At 41.5% G+C, this 22742-nt stretch overlaps 1 protein-coding gene across 4 annotated transcripts in view; it reads left to right on the top strand.

Annotated features, from left to right (window-relative positions):
* Positions 1–12237: 12237 nt before the first annotated feature.
* The window catches only part of ABL2 (ABL proto-oncogene 2, non-receptor tyrosine kinase), a 104768-nt gene continuing 94263 nt past the window's right edge, over positions 12238–22742 (top strand). For all 4 annotated transcript variants that reach the window (XM_042975778.1, XM_042975776.1, XM_042975777.1 and 1 more), the window contains exon 1: positions 12238–12662. In XM_042975778.1, the coding sequence (XP_042831712.1) occupies positions 12506–12662 (157 nt within the window). In that variant the 5' untranslated portion in view covers positions 12238–12505. The remainder of the gene's footprint in view (positions 12663–22742) is intronic.

Genomic DNA, 22742 nt, shown 5'->3' with positions numbered 1-22742 from the left:
GGATTGATTCCTGCCACATGGTTACACCACTGTTACCTTGGCCCAAGCAGCATTGGGCTCAGAAATCAGACTTTCCTTAATTTTACTGTTCTTTAAACGTGTATATTCTTGTCAGGCACAGGATGGCCACATATGTCTTTAGGACAGCCACTGATCTTAAGACTCCTATGTAAGGTTCCCTTCTAAATAACCCAGTGTGATCCTTCAATGAACATAGAATCCAAGATAGGTCTGACAACGTGCTTCCAGAAAGGGACTGAGGAGGTGGGGGGGACTATTACCCCGTCGGGGCACTCACCCAACAGGGGACTGCTCCCTCGGGACTGGATCATGGATAAAGCTCAGGAGAAAGTTGCCCGGATTGGATAGGAGCTCCATACTTCATTTTCCATGTCTCTCATTTGTCCTTACCTGTGTGGGCTATTTTTGGCATTCCTGGTCTTGCTCTCAGATTGAAAGCACTTCTGGTTTAGATATATGACACTTAATACGATATAAAAGAGCTGCCCCTTCTTAACAAAGGCCGGGACCTCTGCCCCACCCATTACTATGAGGTACAGAGGCTTACAAAGGGTTTTGTTATGGGTCGTCAAATACATCAACTCCCTCAAAGTGTAAAGAGACAGCCCCAATCTCTGCCACGATTCAGTCCATTCACCAGCTCCTATGGTAATCTGGAATGCATGAGGGAAGATGAGGGAGGTCGAGTCCCTTCCCAGGTAGCACAAAGGTGTCAGAGCAGTTGAGAAGAGGGACGCCTCCCCCTACTCTGAGCCCCAGGAAGCTTGGGCAATATTCCTGATAGGACACCATTCAGAAGCTGAAGGGGATTTTGGTAACGGACTCCCAGTTAATGTACTCTCCTCATTTTGTAGGCATTAACTATGGGATCAGTTTCATCAATCCCAGAGGATTCCCTCTTGGGCTATCTTCTAATATACTGGATTCAATTTGGATTTAGAGAAAAAGCACCAGGGGTGCCTGAGTGGCTCAGGCAGTTAAGTGTCCGACTTCGGCTCAGGTCATGATCTCATGGTTCATGAGTTCAAGCCTTGCGTTGAGCTCTGTGCTGACAGCTGCTGGAGCCTGCAGCCTGCTTTGGATTCTGTGTCTCCCTCCCTCTCTCTCTCTGTTCCTCCCCTGCTCGCGCTGTCTCTCTCTCTCAAAAATAAATAAACGTTGAAAAAAATTTTTGTAATTTAAAGAAAAAGCACTAAAGCTCACCTCCAACCCAAATAATAAATATTCTGCCCCCTAGTTAACAACTGTCAATAAAAGATAGAAACCCACCCCCCAGGGTGTACAGCTCTCTCTCTTCTTGAGCTCACCCATTCTCAGACCTTGAGGGTGTATTTTTTGCTTTAACAAACTTTCCCGCTTGTTACTCTTCTACTGTGCTGCCTGTCTTTCCTTGAATTTCTTCTCGTGACAAAAACAAGAACCTTCAGTGACTCCTTTGGGTCTGTCTGGGAAGAGGCTCCAGGGCCCGGGATCTTCCTGGTTCACTTAGCAACATCTTTTTGGCAGTCACAAAGGAACAAGGCAATCCATTGAGCGACCCTCTTCATCGGTAAGTCTCCAACTCCTGCTTTCTAAGAGTCGGACCTTCAACCAACTGAGCCACCCCCAGGCGCCCCTAGACTTTTTAAATTGACAATGTTGCATTAGTTCCAGGTGTATAACATACTGATTCAACAACTCTACATTATGCCGTGCTCACCACAAGTCACCATACAATGTTATTACAATAGCACTGACTTATTCCCTGTGCTGTACCTTTCGTCCCTGTGACTCATTCATTCAATAACTGGAAGCCTGTACCTCCCACTCCCCTTCACCCATTGTGTCCATTCCCTCACCCCCTTCCCCTCCGGCAACCATAAGTTTGTTCTCTGTATATAGGGGTCTGTTTCTGCTTGCTTGTTTGCTCAATTGATTTGTTTTTTCAGATTCCACAGATAAGTGAAACCATACAGTATTTGTCTTTCTCTGACTTATCTCACTTAGCTTTGTACCCTCCATATTGTATGTGTGCACACACACATACATGTTGCCACTTTTTTATCCATTCATCTATCAATGGACACTTAGGTTGCTTCCATATCTTGGCTATTGTAAATAATGCTAATGTGCATGTGTCTCTTTGAATTAGTGTTTTCATTTTCTGTGGGTAAATACCCAGCAGTGGAATTACTGGATTGTATGGTATTTCTATTTTAAAAAAAAATTTTTTTTTAAGAGGGAGAGAGCACAAGAGGAGGAGAGGGGCAGAGGGAAAGAGAGAATCCCAAGCAGTCTCCATGCTCAGCACAGAGCCTGACATGGGGCTCAATCCCATGACCCTGGGATCACGACCTGAGCCAAAAACAAGAGTCAGACCATTAATTGACTGAGCCACCGGGCATCCCTCTATTTTTATTTTTATTTTTTTGAGGTAATTCCACACTGTTTTTCACAGTGCTACACCAATTTACATTCCCATCAACAGGCGCAAGGGTTCCCTTTTCTCAACATCCTCGCCAACACTTGTCATTTCTTATCATTTTCATTCCGACTGGTGTGAGGTGATAACTCATTGGGTGGCTTTGATTTGCATTTCCCTGATAATGAGTGATGTGGAGCATTTTTTCATGTGTCTGCTGGCCATCTGGATGTCTTCTTTGGAAAAATATCTATTTATGTCCTTTGCCCATTTTATTTATTTATTAAAAAAAAATTTTTTTTTAACGTTTATTTATTTTTGAGACAGAGAGAGACAGAGCATGAACAGGGGAGGGGCAGAGAGAGAGGAAGACACAGAATCTGAAGCAGGCTCCAGGCTCTGAGCTGTCAGCACAGAGCCCGACGCGGGGCTCGAACTCACGGACCGCAGATCATGACCTGAGCCGAAGTCGGACGCTTAACCGACAAAGCCACCCAGGCACTCCTCCTTTGCCCATTTTAAATAAGATGATGATGAGGATGATGGTGATTCTTATTTTGGAGTTGAGTTGTAGAAGTTCCTTATACATTTTGGATATTAACCCCATATAAGATATATCATTTGCAAATATCCTCTGTCATTCAGTAGGTTACCTTTTAGTTTTGTGGATGATTTCTTTCACTGTGGAAAAGCTTTTTATTTTGGTGTAGTTGATGTAGTCCCAGTAGTTTATGCTTACTTTTGTTTCCTTTGCCTGAGGAGACATATCCACAATTATGATGCTAAGGATGACCATCTTGAAATTCTTTTTTATTTTTTTAATGTTTTCATTCATTTTTTTTTTATTTTTTTTATTTTTTTTTTATTTTTGGGACAGAGAGAGACAGAGCATGAACGGGGGAGGGGCAGAGAGAGAGGGAGACACAGAATCGGAAACAGGCTCCAGGCTCCGAGCCATCAGCCCAGAGCCTGACGCGGGGCTCGAACTCACGGACCGCGAGATCGTGACCTGGCTGAAGTCAGACGCTTAACTGACTGCGCCACCCAGGCGCCCCTGTTTTCATTCATTTTTGAGAGACAGAGAGAGACAGAGCACTAGCGAGGGAGGGGCAGAGAGAGAGGGAGACACAGAATCTGAAACAGGCTCCAGGCTCCAAGCTGTCAGCACAGAGCCCAACGCAGGGCTCGAACCCACGAACCATGAGATCATGACCTGAGCCGAAGTTGGACACTTAACTGACTGAGACAACCAGGCGCCCCAACCATCTTGAATTTTTTTTTTAATTTGTAAAATTATTATTATCATTATTACTTTTGAGAGAGAGGGACAGAGTGTGAGCAGGAGAGGGGCAAAGAGAGAGAGAGGGAGACACAGAATCCGAAGCAGATTCCGGGCTTGAACTCACAAACTGCAAGATCATCCGACCTGAAGTCGGATGCCCAACTGACTGAACCACCCAGGTGCCCCAATGTTGCTTTTAAGAAAGGAACACACAGGGGCACCTGGGTGGCTCAGTGGGTTAAGCGTCCAACTTCAGCTCAGGTTACGATCTCGCGGTCCGTGAGTTTGAGCCCCGCGTCGGGCTCTGGGCTGATGGCTCAGAGCCTGGAGCCTGCTTCCGATTCTGTGTCTGCCTCTCTCTCTGCCCCTCCCCCATTCATGCTCTCTCTCTGTCTCAAAAATAAATAAACATTTAAAAAAATTTAAAAAAAAAGGTTAAAAAAATAAAATAAATTAAATAAAAAAATAATAAAAAAATTTTAAAAAAAGAAAGGAACACACACCCACACCCCCCCCCCCAACGGACCTATGTGAGGTGACAGATGTGTTAACTTACTGTGCCAATCATTTCACAATACATACATATATCATCAAATCATCACTTTTAACAATTGGGAGGAGAGTTAAAGGACAACTTTCACTTTTTGATCTATGTCTTATGTTACTTTAATTCTTAAGACAGAGTAAGTTGTGTAAATTTTTTTTAATAACAAAAACTCAAATAAATGCATGCGTATATATGCATAAAAGAAAAAAACTGAGAGGCAAACCACCAGAAATATTTATGGCTGAATGGTGAGATTATAGACAACATTATCATTCTTCTGGGTAATTTTCTGCATTTTTGAAATCTCCTAAAATGAGAATTTATTACTGTGATCGCTTTCCACTTAAATTTGCAAAAGAAATATTTTTGAAAAATTATTTGTAGGAAAGGTAGAAAGGAGAGATTCCTAATGTTCTATATTATTTAATAAATATTTAATGAGCACTTCGCGCATGCTAGACCTTGTACTCATTGCTGGCGTTACACTGGTGAATGAGACAGACCCTCGCCCTGCCCTCATAGAGCTTAGAATCTAGTGAGGAAGACAGATACTCAACAAGGAATTACAGGAATGTGGGACATCGGTAGGGGATAATGAGTTGCTATGGAAGCTCTGTGAAGATGAGGCAATCTAACCTAGGCTAGGGGTTGGGAAGTCCTCCCAAGGACTAAGGCTAAAAGCTATTCACTTATTGGTAAAGCTTTCTCTTTAACTGTGAGGAAGGTTATTACTGATCACTTCAAAACATTTAACATGCTGGGAAAGGTCCGAATGAGGTTGCTCAGCTTATTTGCTCTACTGATAACCTTCTCCAAGTTACTGGTCATGCATGAGTAATTTGCATTAAGTAAACATGGTTATAGCAGAGCATTTACATTGATTGTATTGATTGTATCAGTAAGGATTATGAAAGTCAGCTCCAGCCAGCTGAAGCAAAAAATAGATCGCAAATATAAATACTTGGTTTTCTCCCTGCATACCAGTTCCCCCTTTTTCTCTACTCCAAATGAGGGGAAACATGGCTGCCAAAAGATTTTCTTCTTTATATCTCATGGTCTGAGTTCTTGAAGAGGGGCTGGCCCCTCTCAATATCAATGCCAAAATGTTTAGGGAGGGAAGGACTGTAATTTTCAAACTTGGGTCATCTGGCCACCCCTAGACCAATCTCTTATGGCTGTTCTAAGAGCTTCACATGTATTAACTCCTCATACAACCCTTGAGAGTAGATGTTATTATTATTTTTTTTCTAATTTTTTTTTTAACGTTTATTTATTTTTGAGACAGGGAGAGACAGCATGAACGGGGGAGGGTCAGAGAGAGAGGGAGACACAGAATCTGAAACAGGCTCCAGGCTCTGAGCTGTCAGCACAGAGCCCGACGCGGGGCTTGAACTCATGGACCGTGAGATCAAGACCTGAGCCGAAGTTGGACGCTTAACCGACTGAGCCACCCAGGTGCCCCGTAGATGTTATTATTAACCTCATATGAAATGCGGTGGAAATGATGCTGTGAGTCTTGGAGCCTCGGCCTCAAGAAATCTTGCCCCTTCTACTGTTGCTGTCTTAAAATCTTGAGACCACCATGCCATGAGGAAGTTCAACATTATGGGTTGAATGTTTCCCACGGATCCTTATGTTGAAGTCTTAATTCCCAGTACCTCAGAATATGAACTTATTTGGAAACAGGGTTTTTAGGGAGGTAATCAGGTTAAAATCAGGTCATCAGGGTAGGCCCTAGCCCAATATGACTCACACCCTTAGAAAGGGGGGAAATGTAGATGTAGACACACACAGAAAGAACACCTCGTGAAGTTGCAGGCAGAACTGGGATGATGAAACACCAAAGATTACCAGCAAACCGCCAGAAGCTAGGAGAGAGGCAGAGAACAGATTCTTCCTCACAGCCTTCAGAAAGATTCAACCCTGCTGACACTGTGACCTTGGAGTTCTAGCCTCAAGAACTGTGAGCAAATGAATTTCTGTTGTGTAAGTCACCTGGCTGTGGCGTGTTGAATACATCTCTTATTCTCCAATAGATTAGATTGTATTAGTTTGCTAGTGTTGCCATAACAAAGTACAGAAGACTGGGTGAGTTAAACAACAGATGTTAATTTCCCTAAGGTATGGAAGGCTGGAAATATGAGATCAAGGTATCAGCAAGGTTGGGTCCTTGGTTTGTAGATGGCTGTCTTCTCCCTATGTCTTCACATGATCTTCCTCTGTGTGGTTTTTGTCCAAACTTTCTCTTCTTATAAGGACACCTTATAAGGTTGTGTCGGAATAGGGTTTACCCTAATAACCTCATTTTAACCTAATCACCTCTTTAAAGATCATACCTTTGAATACAGCCATGAGCCTCAACATATGAAGTTGGGGGAGGACATAGTTCAGCCCACAAGAGGCTGCACGGAGGAGAGCAGAGATACTAACGGACGACAGCACCAACTGCCAGATATGTGAATGAGGCCATTGTGAACCTTCCAACTCAGCTGCCCCTCCCTCTGTCACATGAGTGAGCCTAGGTGCCATCAGGAGCAGAACCATCCAGCAAGCCATAGAATTGCAAGAAGTAGTAAATGACTCTTGTTTTAAGTAGTAGGTTTGGGGGTGGTATGTTATGCAATGGAAACAACCCCAGTACACGTGAATTCTAAACCAGGCTCAATTTCTCTACACTATAGTTACTGATAGGCTACATGTTAAGTGGATTGCTTAGTCAGTGATTTATTACCACAGAAAAGGAGTAAATACTAATATATTAATTTACAACGAATGGATGTTATTATTGCTTCTCATAACATTTATATAGCACTTTGCTAATTGTTTGAAATAGTCTCTTAATAATTTATAAAGTTTTTTAATCAAAGAAACATTGAATCATAGACCCTTGGGGCTAAAAGGAATCCAAGAGGTCATTTAATCCAACTCCTTATCTTCAAAGAGAATGACTTTATCCCATCTAGATAAGAATACTCCTCCTCTTCATCATCATCCAAAAAAACTCTTAAAGTGTGGATCTATAAATGGAACTGTATTTGGCACTCTATAGCCCTTTAAAAATTTAATACAAGAATGAGGCAGAGACAAACCACACATAAACAAATCCAAAGTACTGTGTGCACATACAGCTTAAAAATAATGGGTAAAGAAGATGTGACACACACATACACACACACGAATATTATTCAGCCATGAGAAAGAATAAAATCCTGCCATTTGCAACAACATAAATTGACCTGAGGGAATTATTATTATTATTTTTTTCTTGAGGGCATTGTTAAAGTGAAATAAGTCAGACAGAGAAAGACAAATACTGTATGTCACTTAAATGTGAAATCTAAAAAAGCCAAACTCACAGAAACAGAGATGAGAGGTGCACCTGGGTGGCTCAGTCGGTTAAGTGTCCTACACTTGGTTTCGGCTCAGATCTGATCTCACGGCTTGTGAGCTCAAGTCCCACATCAGGCTCTGTGCTGACAGCGCAGAGCCTGCTTGGGATTCATTCATTCTCTCTCTCTCTCTCTCTCTCTCTCTCTCTCTCTCTCTCTCTCTCTCTCTCCCCCCTCTCTCTGCCCCTTCCCTGCTTGCTCTCTGTCTCTCTCAAAATAAATAAATAAACTTAAAAAGAAAAAAAAGAAATAGTCTTTTTTCTTTTTTCTAGAATGGTGGTTAGCAGAGGCGGGGGTGGGGAAAATGGGGAGATGTTTGACCAAGGGTACATATCTAGTTTGGGGATAAGCTCTGGGGATCTAATACATAGCATGGTGATTATACCTAATAATACTGTACTATATACTTCAAAGTTGCTGAAAGAGTAGATCTTAAATGTTCTCAACACAAAAAAGAAATGGTTATCATGTGACTTGATGGAAGTGTTAACTAAATCTATGTTGGTAATCATTCTGCAATATATGTGTCTCAAATCAACATCTTGTACAACTTAAAGTATGTTGTATGTCAATTACATCTCAATAAAGCTGGGGAAAAAAGGAAAAAATGCTACATATAAAATGACATTTTTTTTCTTCCACTTTATCTACATAAACATTTTCTGCCCAGGTAGATAAAACCAATAGAGATAAACATAACTATACAAGCATATACATGTATACAAATGGTAAAAGAAAAATTGGGGGAAACGTGACAGCTCTCAAATATTTGAAGGGCGGTTATGTAGAAGAAGAAAGATTTATTCTGTTCAGCTACTGCGTAGAATTAGGACCAGGGTGAAGCAGGTAGAAGTTCAAGGATGCATGTGTCAGTTTAACTTTTGGATGAAATTTTCAACAATTAGAACTCCTCAAAATAAATGAGTTCCCTCACTGGAGTTATTGTAGAGGGAATTCCAGATTAGCCTAGGTGACTTCTAAGGGTCTTTCCCAAACCCTGTGATGCTGAGCCACATGTCAAAATTAAACACATTTATCAGCCTGGAAATGCACACTGGTAAACACAGGGATCAGTGGAGCATTGCAACACCCGCCCCCACCCCGTCACCCCCACCCTCTCCCCTACCCCCTTCTGATTACCTTAGAGGAAGGCAATTGAATGTTATAGGCAAAGAATTGTTACCAGCTGTGGTTGTTTTAGGTAGGGACTGCGAAGGGTCCAGGGAAACTGCTAAGTCTGTGGATGAGTGTGAGATTCTCTTATGAAGGAGGCAGGATCTGAGTAGTCCTGAGTACTGTAAGAGGCATCACTTGGGAGCCATATTGGGGAGAATATGATTATTGGCAAAGTCATAGCTAAGAAAGAATACACCGTGAATTAGGCTAATTGGATAAAACATACATGCCTACAATAGGAGGAACAAGAGATGATGCCCATTAAGCAATTATAATCCAGGGTGTCCTGGAAAAATAATTTTGAAACATTAGGTGAAAAATGTTAACATTGTACACAATGAAGGGGAGCGGGAAGCACAGTCGGCAAAGTGATGAGAGGAAGAAACGTTTTTGTTTTAGTGAGTTGCTTGGTGCTGAAGGTCAGGAAGCTAGGCAAGAAAGGCTAATAGGAGAATCCAGCAGACATGACCTGAGTCGAAAGGAACACCGCGTTCATACAGATGTAGAGAAAGAAGTAGATATGAAAGACAATGTGAGAATGTGGCAATGGCCTGGAAATGCAGACTGGTAAAGACCGGGATCAGTGAAGCGTTGCTCCCGAGTCCCTTGCTTCTGGAAATAGTGGTATTGCTCCTATTACAGGGAAGGTAAAGATGATAAGCATCTGTCTTCGGTGTGCCTTGGTGATATGTCTGTCTGATCTTTCGTGCCAGCCCCTGGCTATTGGCTGGTTGAGGCTGGCCCTGTGCTACTATGTACCAGCCCTGCTGCTTTTTTTCACCTGGTTATTGCCCCCACCTGGAGCTCCCAGCTGCCCTCAGTTCGGTTTGAGACGGTACTACAGTACTACTTGGGATTGTTTTTAATGTTTAAAAAAATGTTTTTTAGTGTTTATTTATTTTTGAGAGAGACAGAGAGTGAGTGGGAGAGGCATAGAGACAGAGGGACAGCCAGACTCCAAAGCAGGCTCCAGGCTCTGAGCGGTCAGCACAGAGCCCGACGCAGGGCTCAAACCCACAAACAGTGAGATCATGACCCGAGCGGAGGTCATGGCTCAATCGACTGAGCTACCCAGGCAGTCCACAAATGTTTTAAATGTTTAAATGTAATTGTCAGTCAAGTCACTTGGCTTTTGTTATATTGAGATGAAATAATTTCCCACACCTGATGAACTAGGTTTCTCCCTAGTCTTATCACCATCCCGCATTCTTAAAATTCCCATTTCACTTTGAAAATTAAAGAAAGGCAAATATCCACAAAATAAATGCACATATCCTAAGTCTCCACTTACAGGATACTTTAGTTTAGATAGGATCTTAAGAATCAATGGTAGAGGAATCTTCATATGCAAAACAAAGGTATTACATAACAGTGCCCATGTGCAAAACCACGTAGGAATGACTAATACAGTGATATATGATTCTACATGCTTTTTGGGGAGGGGTTTGTGTGTGTTTTTGTGGCTGGTGGCAAGTGGGGGTGTGGGGGGGCTCATCTGAACAAATACTGTAGAATTTGTTTCATAACCTAAGTTATACAACTTGAAAAAATTAGGTTTGGGAAAATCTTACGGACTTTGAAAACATTCATTTTTTTTGTACAAATAGTAAACGCTTATATGACACTTAATAAATGTCAAATACTGTTTTAAGTGTTTTATGTCGACCAATTTAATTCTAACCACATCCCTGTAAGATAGGTATTATTGTTATCATCACTTCACCGATGAGGAACTGGTGCACAAAAGGTGAAGTATTTGCCCAAGATTAAATAATTAATAAGTATCAGAGTCCAGTTTTGAACTCAGTCTGGCTTCAGAGTTCCTGCCCTTAACCACTGTACTATACTGTACTCATCTATTATGGAACATGCATGAATTAGCGGAGAGGCCATACCATTATCCTCAAATTAAAATTCTCTCAGATAGCAAAATCCAAACAAACCAAATTCTACTCTATGATAACCTTTATCCTGTGTCAATGATTTTTCCCCCTGTAGTTGCAAACACTTTGGGAATTAAAAGAAAAAAAAAAGTATTTTAAACACAGGAAAACTTTGATACAAATGGAAAATTCACATTCTATCCAGTGCTAAAGCATAGTGCTTCTGTTCCCATTTGGGGGAGCAATTTCAGTCATTTCTGGTTACACCCTGGATGGCAATGGGATAATTCCATAGTGTTCTTATAGTGGTATCAGTGTCAGGGGATGGTTCATCTAAGGTCATCCTGGTTCTCCGGAAGATGCAATAAGGAAAGCTGCATCCACCTTTCCCTCCAAACCTATCTTCCCAATGGTTGTTCTGTTGCTTCTTTGCAATGCTTCCCATCCTGTCTGTTTTAATTTTAAGCAAAATTTCAGGGTGGTACCTGCAATAACTGATACTTTTTATCAAGGAAATACGGAAGTGAAGGGAATGGTAAGAGGGTAGTTATCAAGTTCTTTGAGAATTTAAAAAAACTGGATCAATATTAAGATGCAAGAATGTGCAGGGGCAGAATGATTAGTGGATATTTATACATACGTTATGTGTGTGCATGGATAAAAAACACTGCTGTTTTGCGTCACCCTCTTTAGACAATATAAGCTAATGATGAGTAAGTTCTGACTCAGAAACAGGGTCAAAGAGAAACATTTTTTTCCCCCTTTGTCATCAAAAGGAGACCTGACCACGTGCACGGTATATAAAGCATACCGGTGGGAAGATTAGCTTTACTGTCAAGCATTGTAAGGGTAACAGGAACACACATGTGGTTAGACGGTAAAGGAGCTCAAGGGGAATTCATGGTAATATGAGGAGTGGGGCCACAACTGCTTCTCCAGTGAGACTTCAAAGTGCAGACAACCGAGGCGAGTGCAACTTAACATCATGAAATAATTTCAAAACACTACAATAAAATAATAATGTACCTTTTTTAGTATCTTCACGTAAATTTTGTATAATCTTAGACTCTAGGCCTGCTGCTGACAGTGGTGTTGAAAGGGAATCTCCTGGGCGTTTTAGGGAGCCTCACCTGGATGGCAAGCAGCAAAAGCCTCGTGCGTTTCCGTCCCGACTGTGCCTGCTAAAGAGCCATGCACCTGGGGCGCTCACCGCAACTGATTGATTTGACAGGTGGAGGTGGGACAGGGATGGCTTTAGACCGTCCATCCCCCAAAGGAGGTAGCATGTAGAGCCGAACTTGGGAGGGATCGCTAAGGCGGATTCAGACCTGGGAGGCCCAGGTGGCGCGGAGGCCCACCAAAGACCCGAAGGAGCTGTGGACGTGCCAGCGAGGTGGGCTCTGGGGGGACCCACCCCGCGAGGAGGCGGGGGCGGGGCGGGCGGGGCGGGGCCGCCGGGAAGCCCTCCCTCCGAGTAGCGGAGGTGACTGGTCGGGCTGGGGGCGGGAGACGCTCTGTCCCACGCTCGCCCAGTGCTCGGTGGTTTAAAGATGGCGGCGGCGGCGACGGCGGCGTTGGGGGCGCGGAGCCGCGGGAGGAGGAGGGAGGAGAATCTGTGAGTCGCCCAGAGGCAGCGCAGCGGCTGCTGTGAGGAGTCCGCGTGCGGAGCCGCCGGCGGCCCGACCGCTCGGGGCCGGGGCCTGGTCTGGGAAGGAGAGGCCGGAGCAGCGCCGGGAGCCTGAGGCCGGAGCCGAGGAGGAATGTGACCTGGGGTCGGCGGGGGCGCGGGAGTACGCGAGCGCAGGGATGGGGCAGCAGGTGGGCCGCGTCGGGGAGGCTCCGGGGCTTCAGCAGCCGCAGCCTCGCGGGATCCGGGGCAGCAGTGCAGCCAGGCCCTCCGGCCGCAGGCGGGACCTGGCGGGGCGCACCACAGAGGCCGGCTTCAATATCTTCACCCAGCATGGTGAGTGTCCGGGAGCCGGCGTGAGGGCGTGGGGGAGGCTGGGGGTGGGGTTGGGGCGGGGTGGGAGGCAGACAGGCAGCTCTAGGGGGTCGAGGGGTGGCGGGGTGCCTGAGACTGGGGGCGGAATCCGCTGCCATCTGGGCCAGTCACGGGAGGCGAGTCACACCCCTCCCCCCCTCCCGTCTCCAGCCTGGCTGGCAGCTCCTGGGGGCGGAGAAGGAAAGAGAAGTGGTCTTAGGGACCGTGGATGGACTGTGCTGTATCTTGGGACACTGTGTGGCTCGGTGAAGACGGTGGATAGTATCCCCAGGGGAGGGAAGGATGCTGGGAGGTGTGGGCTCGATCCAGTAGGTGTTAGTGTAAATCGGTCGTTAGCGAAGGGAACGGGTTGTGCCTCAAGGGATTTGGAAATAGGAACTGAATCTCAGGAGATAGTGGCGTATAAAGTGTATATGTACGTATAAGTCAGACTAAGAGCAGTGTCAGAATAGTGAGCTGTGACCTGAAATACTATTCCGTGGCAAAGATAAGGGTAGTGTCTCAGTACTTTTGACGTCCCCACCCTCCCCACCCCCGCCCCAAACTGCACATGAAGGGCTTTGCTAGACCCTCCTATGTTCTGCTTTTTTTTGAGTAGGATACACTTCTGAGAAGCTGGTAGGGGTTAGAGGTTGGTGGTCATGGTTAGGACTTTGGATGTGAAGAAGAGTTTTCTTCCTTGTTCATATGCACATGTGTAACATGTATCCTGCGCTAGTCTGGAACCTATTGCTTTGGCTTCATTATCCAGGTATTTTTAGAATGGTTGTCTCCCAACTCTTTTGATCATACCCTCTTATCAGTAAAAGAGCATATACTCCAGGAACTTATGTATCTGTTAATTATATATGTACTTGTTCTGCTGTACCGATATGTTATGTAACTTGTAAATGCACACAGAAATAGAATTTAAGAAAGGATGAGATGAAAAAACAAGTATAATGAGAATTCTGATATTTTTCTACCCTGCAGCCCACTGGATCCATTTGCACTTCCTCTGAGCTGCACCCACACCACTTTTGAGACCACTTTTCTAGAGGAAGGAAGAGTGGCGAAGGGGGAAAAACAATTGAGCTTCATGGGTTATCATGAGATATCACAAGACCTTAGGCTGAAGAGATAGATGTCACATGGATAGATGTGACAAGGACTGCATAGTTGAGGTTGGATGAGAGGTTGAAATTTCATTAAGGAGGCATATAGAAAATAATAAAGGATAAAAGATACAGGGTGTCTAAATTGAACAATATAGGGAGGAGAAGGAAGGAAAGGAAGTGTGACTGTTAGAAATGGAGTTTTGGAGGAAATAATGATTGTATGCATAGCATTATGCAAAGAAAAGAGATGAACCTGGGGAGCTGTGGCTGCTAGCTGAGTTGTATCACAGAGCTCTGGGTTTGGACTTTGTGAGCATGCTGAGTTGTTTCTCAGTGGAGGAGATACAAATTATTTTGGGCCATTCAAGTGTTACATGTCTACTATTAAAGATGTGAGTCAGCTTCCCTTCCAGGTATATGAACATTGTTATGAAAGTGCTATATATGAGTTAGCTTTTATTGAAATCACTTTCTAAAACACAGGAGGAAAGAATGGATGAATAGTTTTCAAGGAAGATCATTCAAGTAGCCTCACTTTGTGGGAAGTGTTAGTAGGCATTAAACTTGGCCCAGTAGGGCAGCAGTGATTCTCTTCCTTTAACATCTTACTGAGGACAGAAACTTTTCAGAGAAGGAGGAATGTCATGAAGAATGGAATGGGAAGAGATTTTGAAGGATGGATAGGACTTGGATCTATGGATCAAGAAAAAGAGGACAGGCTGGGCAGGAGAAAAGACTTGAGCATGAACAATGGGAATTAACATAATTTGCTGATGGGATAGTGAGGAGACACCTGTTTGGAGTGAAGCAAGTCCTCCAGGAGTAAATCTTAGAGCAAAAATGGCAAGAATCAAATTCTGGCCCTGGCTCCACCTGGCTGTGTGATTTAGTCACTTATCATCTTTGGGGTTCTCTATCTGCAAGATGTTGGATTGGATGAATGCTGAGGTACCTTCTGACTCTAAGATTTTATGATTCTAATTGAAGCAGTGGGAAGAAAGCTTTGAATATATTTGATTGGGCCTGGGTAATGGAAAATGTGGCAGAGGAGTTGATATCAGTTTACCTGATTGGCTAATTCATAGAATATATCATCAAGCCCAAGTGTGAAATGCTGAACAGTTGGCCTTAAGTGGATGCAATGGAAATGGGTGGGGGTGGGGGGGTGAGGGTGGGTAAGTTTGAGGGATATTTCATTCATTGAATAAACAAATTTTTTTTTGAGTACCTATTATGTAACTGGGCTCTGGGGATCTTGCTGTGAGCATAACAAGAGTCTCTGCCCTTGTAAAACTTAGAGGACTTCATGATTCAATATGGAGGATGAACAAGAGATCACTTTGGAATATTTATAGAGGGCATTAACTCTGGGGCCATTCTGCCTGGATTTGAAACCTGGCTCAGATGCTTATTATATATGTGACCCCTGGGCAAGTTATTTAACGTTTTTGTGCCTTGGATTCTCCTTTTGTAAAATGAGGATAAGAGCACCTAATAATAGTATGTAGATTAAATTAGTTAATATATGTAATGCATGATAAGAGCTAAATTTGTGTCAGCTGCTGCCATTACTACTATTATAAAAATAGGGGTGAGTCGAAGACTGTAAGGTTTTGAAATTGGCTGAGATGATGATTATTGACAAGTTTGGAAGTGAGAAGCTAATTGAAAGGATGGGAATAGGGTAAGTTTGTTGCCAAAGTCTAGTATGAAAAGAATGTCATTAGCAAATAATACAGGAAACAAAGGTGAAGTGAGTACTGTTTCTAGACAGATCAGTGTTTATAAACTTTTCTGTAGATCGGAGTTTCTCAGCCTTGGCAGTGTCGACATTTTGGGGTGGATGGTTCTTTGTTGTAGGGGGCTGTCATGTGCTTTGTAAGACATTTGGCAGCACACTGGCCTCTACTCACTAGATGCCAGTAGCAACCCTGGCCTCCAGTTGGGACAACCAGAAAGGTTTACAGACATTACTAAATGGCCCCTGGGGCAGGGGGTAAAATTGCTCCTAGTTAAGAACTGCTTAGAAATACATGACACATTCTGAATTGAATGAATGAATGAATCAGATTCAAAAGCTCCTCAATCTATCATTTGACATTTACACAAAAAATTTGGATCCTGGAACGAGTATACAAATAGTGAGTTTCACGAGATATTAGCACATCATTTCATAGATGGAGTTGAAGTCTGGCAGGCTATTGAGTTTACATGTAGGTTTAAAGGTAGATCAAATGTTGTTTTGTAGTTAATCAGTAAAAATGTACAGATGTTATAGAAATGGCTTAATCGGAGTCCATGATTTTTCTTCTGTAGGAAGAAATATTTTCTCGTTTAAAATGAGAATGGTATTTTTATTGTTTTTTCTTTTTTTATTGTTAATGTATGGGTAAGTTGTTATAACTTGTCAAAAGTGATTTTTATGAAAATAATTTAGAAGGAATAAAAATGATAGGGCTGTTTTTTGGTGTGAAAGGGGTGAGTGATATATGACTTTCCTGAACTCTGCTATTGGACCTTTTTGGTGAGCTGATGTTTTGTGACTAGCGATATGGGGTTGGATACTTACTTGTCTTTTTTTTTTTTTTTTTGGTATATTCTCCATTTATTTTTTAAATTTACATCCAAGTTAGCATATAGTGCAACGATGATTTCAGGAGTAGATTCCTTAATGCCCCTTACCCATTTAGCCCACAACCCCTCCAGTAATCCTCTGTTTGTTCTCCATATTTAAGAGTCTCTTATGTTTTGTCCCCCTCCCTGTTTTTATATTATTTTTGTTTCCCTTCCTTTATGTTCATCTGTTTTGTCTCCTAAAGTCCTCATATGAGTGAAGTCATATTTGTCTTTCTTTGACTAATTTCGCTTAGCATAATTCCACCCATGTAGTTGAAAATGGCAAGATCTCATTGTTTTTGATTGCCGAGTAATACTCCATTGTATATATATACCACATCTTCTTTATCCATTCATCTGTCGATGGACATTTGGGCTCTTTCCACACTTCGGTTATTGTTGATAGTGCTGCTATAAACATTGGGTGCATGTGTCCCTTTGAAACAGCATCCCTGTATCCTTGGATAAATACCTAGTAGTGCATTGCTGGGTTGTAGGGTAGTTCTGTTTTTAGTTTTTTGAGGAACCTCCATACTGTTTTCCAGAGTGGATGCACCAGCTTGCATTCCCACCAACAATGCAAAAGAGATCCTCTTTCTCTGCATCCTCACCAACATCTGTTGTTGCCTCAGTTGTTAGTGTTAGCCATTCTGACAGGGGTGAGGTGGTAGCTCACTGTGGTTTTGATTTGTATTTCCCTGATGATGAGTGATATGGAGCATTTTTTCATATGTCGGTTGGCCATCTGGATGTCTTCTTTGAAGAAGTGTCTATTCATGTCTTTTGCCCATTTCTTCGCTGGATTATTTGTTTTTTGGATGTTGAGTTTGAAAAGTTCTTTATAGATTTTGGATACTAACCCTTTATCTGATAGGTCGTTTGCAAATATCTTCTCCCATTCTGTCGGTTGCCTTGTAGTGTTGCTGATTGTTTCCTTTGCTGTGCAGAAGCTTTTTATTTTGATGAGGTCCCAATAGTTCATTTTTGCTTTGATTTCCCTTGCCTCCGGAGACATGTTGAGTAAGAAGTTGCCGCGGCCAAGGTCAAAGGTTTTTGCCTGCTTTTCTCCTTGAGGATTTTGATGGCTTCCTCTTATTACATTTAGGTCTTTCATCCATTTGAGTTTATTTTTGTGTATGGTGTAAGAAAGCGGTCCAGGTTCATTTTTCTGCATGTCGCTGTCCAGTTTTCCCAGCACCACTTGCTGAAGAGACTGTCTTTTCTCCATTGGATATTCTTTCCTGCTTTGTCAAAGATTAGTTGGCTGTATGTTTGTGGGTCCGTTTCTGGGTTCTCTATTCTGTTCCATTGATCTGAGTGTTTTTTGTGCCACTTATTGTCTTTTTAATATCTGACACACCTTGGAATAGTTGAGGATTTCACTTCAGCTTTACTTTTCTCATTTGCTGAAAATACTATTAAAAATTAACCTTAAATTGTGACATTTTGAATAATAAAAATTTTCCCTTAAACTCATCAGTTTAAGTGAGCTGATTTGCTTATTTATTTTGGATCTGTACTTCATGTTTTAATGTTTGCAGAATGAAAGATTAGGCACCCCAGGTTGAAAATGATACTGTAGAAAGAATAGGAAGGCTGTTAAAAGGGAATTTTAATTATAGTGGCCTAGTCACTGATTGCTTGTGTGTGTGTGTGTGGGGGGGGGGGGTCACTGATTTTTTTTTTTTTTTTTTTTTTTTTTTTAAAGTAATCTCTATACTCTTCCTGGGGCTCAAAGTCCTGACCCTCAGATAAAGAGTTGCATGCTCCAGGTGCCTGGGTGGCTCAGTTGGTTAAGCAAGCATCTGACTCTTGATTTTGGCTCTGGTCATGATCTCATGGTTCCTGAGGTTGAGCCTAGCCTTGGGCTCTGCACTTTGGGATTCTTTTTCTGCCTCACCCTGACTTGCCCTCTCTCTCTCAAAATAAATAAACATTTTGAAAAAAGAGTTGCATGCTCTTCTGACTGAGCCAGCCAGGTGCCCACTGTTGTGGCCACTGATTCTTAAGGGAACTAAACTTTTCCAAAGAAATAAACTGTTACGTTTTTGTTAATCTCCAAATCTGCAGAAGTTACAGATGCATAACTGTGACTCTGCTTATAGCAAAATGACAAAATAAGTTGTGGTACAGATTCTCTTCTCACAGCCCAATTGACAGTAAGGTCCCAGGTAAATTGTGAAGTCTGAAGTTCCTTATTTTATTTATTTTTTAAGTTTATTTTTGAAAGAAAAAGGATACAAGCAGGGCTGGTAGAGAGAGAGAGAGACAGAGACAGAACCTGAAGCAGGCTCCAAGCTCTGAGTTGTCAGTACAGAGCCCGACCTGGGGCTCAAACTCACAAACTGCGGGATCATGACCTGAGCTGAAGTCAGACTCTTAACCGAGTGAGCCACCAGGCTCCCCAGTCTGAGGTTCCTTCTTAAACGTCTTCAGCATGCTTAAAAAGAAGGCAAAAGCCAAACAACAGAAAAACCAGCGTCTTGCCCCCTCTAACCAACCTCCTTTCAGTGTTTTGTTTTTTTTTTTCCCTCATGTTCATTCTTTAATCGGGAATGATGATAATTATATTTGCATAGTTTTAGAGTTTATGAAGACATTTTATGTCCTTTATCTCATTTGAACTTTATAGCTACTCTGAAATAGGTGGGAGCAGGTATTGATCTTCCCATTTTACAGATGATGAAGAGTTAAAAGAATTAAATGACTTCCTAAGGTCAAGTAGCAGTGAAGTTATGGGATTGAAACTCAAGCTTTTGCCTCCAAATCTTTGTTCTAGTGTAGAGATTTAGAGAACATGTGTTTTAGAATTAGAATTGGATTAGTTTTATGTCTGACATTAGTAAAGTGTTTACAGCTCCCAACCTATAAAATTATATACTAAGTACTCAATAAGTAGCAGTGGGGTTATTTACCTGGAGATGGTTGTAGAGATTATATGAGTTGTGTGTGAAAATGTTTGTTTTGTAACCCATGTAAAACACTGCTCTTGTCTTTTTTTTTTTTGCTCGTGTCGTCTTGAAGGTATGCTAAAATATAGAATTGTCTTACCATTTATATTTTAAGTCTCTGTGTTCTCTCTGTAAGTTCCTTCCCCCCCCCCCCCCCCAATGTTTTTTGATTATTAAAGAACTTTGAGAAAGCATCAAAAAGGTAGGGAAATTTTGGGGACCTGAAGTCACATTAGGCCTTCCTTTTTCTGAAAGTAAATGTTGTCCTCTTCCCCTCCACACCGCGCCCCCCCCCCCCATTTGAATGTAGTTCACACACAACTATGAATTAGTTTCAGGTGTACAACATACTGATTCAACAATTTTAAACATTATGCTCTGTTCACCACAAGTGTAGCTACCATCTGTCACCATGCAGTACTATTGTGATACCAGTGAATATATTCCCTGTGCTGTATTTTTTATTCCTGTGACTTATTCACTGCAAACTGGAAGTCTGGCTCTCCCACTGTCCTTCACTCATTTTGCTCATCCCTCCTCCTACTTCCCTCTGTTCTGGCAATATCAGTTCTCTGTTTATAGGTGTGATTCTACTTTTTGTTCATTTTTTTGTTTTTTAGATTCCACATATAAGTGAAATCATATGGTATTTGTTTGACTTCTTTCACTTAGCATAATAGCAGGTCTGTCCTTGTTGCAAATGACAAGATCTTCTCTTTTTTTTTTATGGCCGAATAATATTCTGTTGTTTGTGTATGTGTGTGTAATGTATATATGTGTACATCTGTATACACACCCCCACATATTTATCCATTAATTTATTGATGGACACTTATATTGCTTCTGTTTCTTGGCTATTGTAAATAATGCTGCAGTAAACATAGGGGTGCATATATATTTTTGAATTAGTGTTTTAAATGTTACCCTCTTAGAATGATTTGTCTTAGAGGCTGGTTCTCAGAGGACCCACAGTCCATGGTTCTTTTTCACTCACTCTTTTCATAGGGTTGACGTTTTTTCTTCAGAGAAATTGAACCAGAAACACAGGCCAATGCAAATGTAACGTTTAGGTAGACATCTCCTAAGCTGGCACAGTTGTTTGCTGGTTAATATTTAATGACTTATCATAATGCAGCCTCCTTCATCTGATATCCTTTGAGACTTTTTTGTGTCTCTCTGTATTATTTTTACCTCTGGTTATAAAGTTTCTTATTAAAAGCATGTTTTAGTAGGACTTTTATATTGATTTTGTGAGTCATATGGGCTTTTTGTCATATACGTGAAATTTCAAAATACTTAAGAATGTTAACCTCATTAATATTAATAGGTTTCTTCTGGAATAGGTAAATTTGGAGTTTCACTGTAGATTCTTCACCAAATTATATAGAACAGATGTTCACAAACTTTAGTTTGCAGAGTTTGTTAAAACACAGGTTGCTGGGTCCCATCCCCACTGGTTCTGATTCAGGTCTGAGGTGGGGTTTAAGAATTTGCATTTCTGACAAATTTCCAGTTGTTGCTGACGCTGCTGGTTGAGGGGCACACTTTAAGAACTGTGAGAACACTTTGGGTAATGTGAGATTAAGAAGAGTAATGGATCAGCATTATTCAAAGATTGTCAGTTGAGCCAGAAAACATAATGTATTGACTCTGTTTTACTTAAAACTGGTTCAAAAGACCATTTGTTCCAAGTCGAGTGTCCACATGCAGGTGTCCACTGTCTTTTACCATCTTTTGGTGGCAGGAAGAGAGGTCTTTTTGCTTTGGCCTTAACTTTTTTTAATCTCTGAGAGTTCATAGTTTAGAGGTCTGTTAAGAGATGCACTTTTGAAAGAACCTAGTGTGTGAGGGAAAAGAGGTAGGGCTAGGGTTTTGCTGACAGATTTAGGGCAGGCCTCAGTTACTGGAAGAAGTGGTGAAGAAATAGTTGCCATCTATTGAGTGAGGTGTGCCAGGCATGTTCTAGGCACTTAATATCTGTTTTTTCATTTAAACCCATAAAACCCTACTTGCCCAATTGAAAAATATTAGAGACCAAAGAAATTGTGTGTGTGTGTGTGTGTGTGTGTGTGTGTGTGTGTGTGTGCGCGCGCGCGCATACAGAGATTTTTAGGCTTTTAAATCTCTCTTGAGACCAGTGATGCAGTTTTCAGAATGGTAGGCAAGAGTTGATCGGTATACTCTGTGGCTGTGGATTGAGACTTGGATATTGTCTAACAAAGGGAGCAGTAGGCACTCATGCTATTTGGAATCTCATGGCAATGTTGAACTACTGTCCGAACTTCTAGACTTAGTGTTATTAATATTTCATCCTTAAAATTTATATTTTATATAATTTAACATATAAGTATATTAATAAATACATGTCTTATATATTTGTATAATTTTATACTTTCACCCTCTGATAGATTACAGCTCTCTTCTCTTGGCTTTTTAGACATGAAGAAGATTTAACAGGTATCAGTGATTGCCTATTAAAGGATGAATGCATTAAGCCCTGTTTCTCTATGAATGTGGAAGAGTATAAAATATTAGTCACATATACTCTCTGATATTTATAGTGGATTTAATTAAACCATACTGGTAGAAGTTCTTTAAAAAAACTACCAACTGACAATATTGTATACCAATTGCATAAATATTTGTGTAGATGACTCTTAGGTTCTAAGATACTAGGTTGTAAGAATTAATTCTTCTGCCACATAGATGTCCTTGAGTAATTGTGGAATAATTTTTCTTATTCTACATTCTTTTATATATTTTTATAACAGTCATTGTCAATGAAAAACATTTTAAATGACAGTATGTCTAATTAGTAATAATTTTACTGATAAAACTATGTAGGTAACTATTTTTTTCTCTGTATCCAGATATACCCCTAGATATATAGAATATCCATATGTAAGAGCTAATACGCTAGGGTGTTTGAGTGTAAACAAATAATTTTAGGGGTGTATTATCTTACAAAATGTTAATGTTAAAAATGAAGTACTCCAGTGTTGTGGTATTGGAATATATATAGCCACTTAAAGTCATATATTTAAAATTTTTTTTTAATATTTATTATTTGTTTTTGAGAGACATACAGAGTGTGAGCAGGGAAGGGGCAGAGAGAGAGAGGGACACACAGAATCCGAAGCAACTCCAGGCTCCGAGTTTGTTAGCGCAGAGCCCAATGCAGGGCTTGAAGTCACGTACTGTGAGATCATGACCTGAGCCAAAGTCGGATGCTCAACAGACTGAGCCACCTAGGTGCCCCTAAAGTCATATATTTCATTTATAGTTGGAATATGCAATTTATAAGGAAACTTTTTTTTTCTTTGTAGGTAATATGGCAGAATTAAGAAAAAAATTTAATCCTCCAGAGTACTTTCTGT

Source organism: Panthera tigris, chromosome F3 (assembly GCF_018350195.1).
Source record: "Panthera tigris isolate Pti1 chromosome F3, P.tigris_Pti1_mat1.1, whole genome shotgun sequence".
NCBI classification, from domain to species: Eukaryota; Metazoa; Chordata; class Mammalia; order Carnivora; family Felidae; genus Panthera; species Panthera tigris.
Note: the sequence above shows the minus strand (reverse complement) of the source record. Positions and strands in the feature narration are given on the sequence as shown.